Source organism: Charadrius vociferus, unplaced genomic scaffold, assembly GCF_000708025.1.
Source record: "Charadrius vociferus isolate BGI_N301 unplaced genomic scaffold, ASM70802v2 scaffold54, whole genome shotgun sequence".
Taxonomy (NCBI): Eukaryota; Metazoa; Chordata; class Aves; order Charadriiformes; family Charadriidae; genus Charadrius; species Charadrius vociferus.
In genome coordinates, this window is record NW_009648350.1 from 2,791,611 (window position 1) to 2,792,775 (window position 1,165).

The 1,165-nt window shown below is 41.5% G+C and overlaps 1 protein-coding gene across 1 annotated transcript in view; it reads right to left on the reverse strand.

Moving 5' to 3' along the window:
* Window positions 1–845: 845 nt before the first annotated feature.
* MDH2 (malate dehydrogenase 2, NAD (mitochondrial)) overlaps window positions 846–1,165 on the reverse strand; it is a 7,634-nt gene continuing 7,314 nt past the window's right edge. Inside the window, 1 exon segment of the mRNA XM_009885203.1 lies at window positions 846–1,154. Coding sequence (XP_009883505.1) covers window positions 1,023–1,154 — 132 coding nt within the window. The 3' untranslated portion in view covers window positions 846–1,022.

Genomic DNA, 1,165 nt, shown 5'->3' on the forward strand with positions numbered 1-1,165 from the left:
ACAACTGCGTGATCCAATTCAGAGCGAATCAAAACAGCTCAAAAGAGTTAAAATACAAGCAGTGGGAGAACACAGCCAGTGACCAAACAGCATCTACGACCTTTAGATCTCTTCCTTAAGAGAAGCTTCTACACTAGGTTCTCTCGCTCAAACCAACGCTCCCCTCAGTTCCTCCAGAGGCGCTGGGCTTCTGCGTTTCCTTCATCTAATCAAAATAAAGTCTGTTCAACTTAGAAGTCACCTACGTGAATTAAAGTAATTCAAAGCAATAGGGTAAGCAGCCCACAGAGCACGGAGGAAGAGCGAATTAATAGCTTCCTTCATTAAAGCTTACCTTCAAAGAAGTCAGCAACAGAACTCGTCATCACCACTTTCTTGCAGACATTTATTTTTATATTCACAAGAGCATGAATGTAAAAGAAATTTATGTAGATGCTAAATCAAGGCTTTTGTTCCTAACTAGAAAGAAGTCACTCTCAGCATTTTAATTGTTTTCTTAGAGTAGGACTGACATCTCAACCACTGTGTTCTTTTACTGACTCTTTTAAAATCAAATTACATAAGCGATTAAGGCAACGCAAGGTAACAGAGGTAACGTCACCTCCTGAAAAAAACCACTTCACTCGGTTATCGCCTTCGCAAGCCTCTTCACCCCATTTTGATCTTCTCTCATCATGTCTGGTCTCCCAGCTGCTGCGCCAAACGAGGGGCTCAAGCCAAAACCCAAGCAGCAGAGTTGAGAGGAACCGGTTCACTCACCTTAAAAAACTACTTCATCACTGATAACCTTTCAGAGACCTACAGCTTCTACCTTCAAAGGACAAACACATCAGGACAATTCCAGATGGTACACTGAAAAAATGAGGCTGTTTTATTGATGATTAGACTCTGCACCGGCAACAATCATTAAGCTAATACAGGCAGACTTCAATCAAAGCATGAGCTTTGAATCAGAAGTCGTAAAGTGACATGATGCCTTAATAAATTAAGGAAGTTGTTAATGCCTCTCCATCATCAACTCTTCACTTGAAGTTCTTCGCAAACTCCTCTCCCTTCTTAATAGAAGCCTTCAGCTCAGACATGGCCTCAGCAACCATCTTCTCTTCAAAGGGGGAGATCTTGCCAATACCTAGGTTCTTCTCAATTTCTTTTTTCTGAGGGAAAG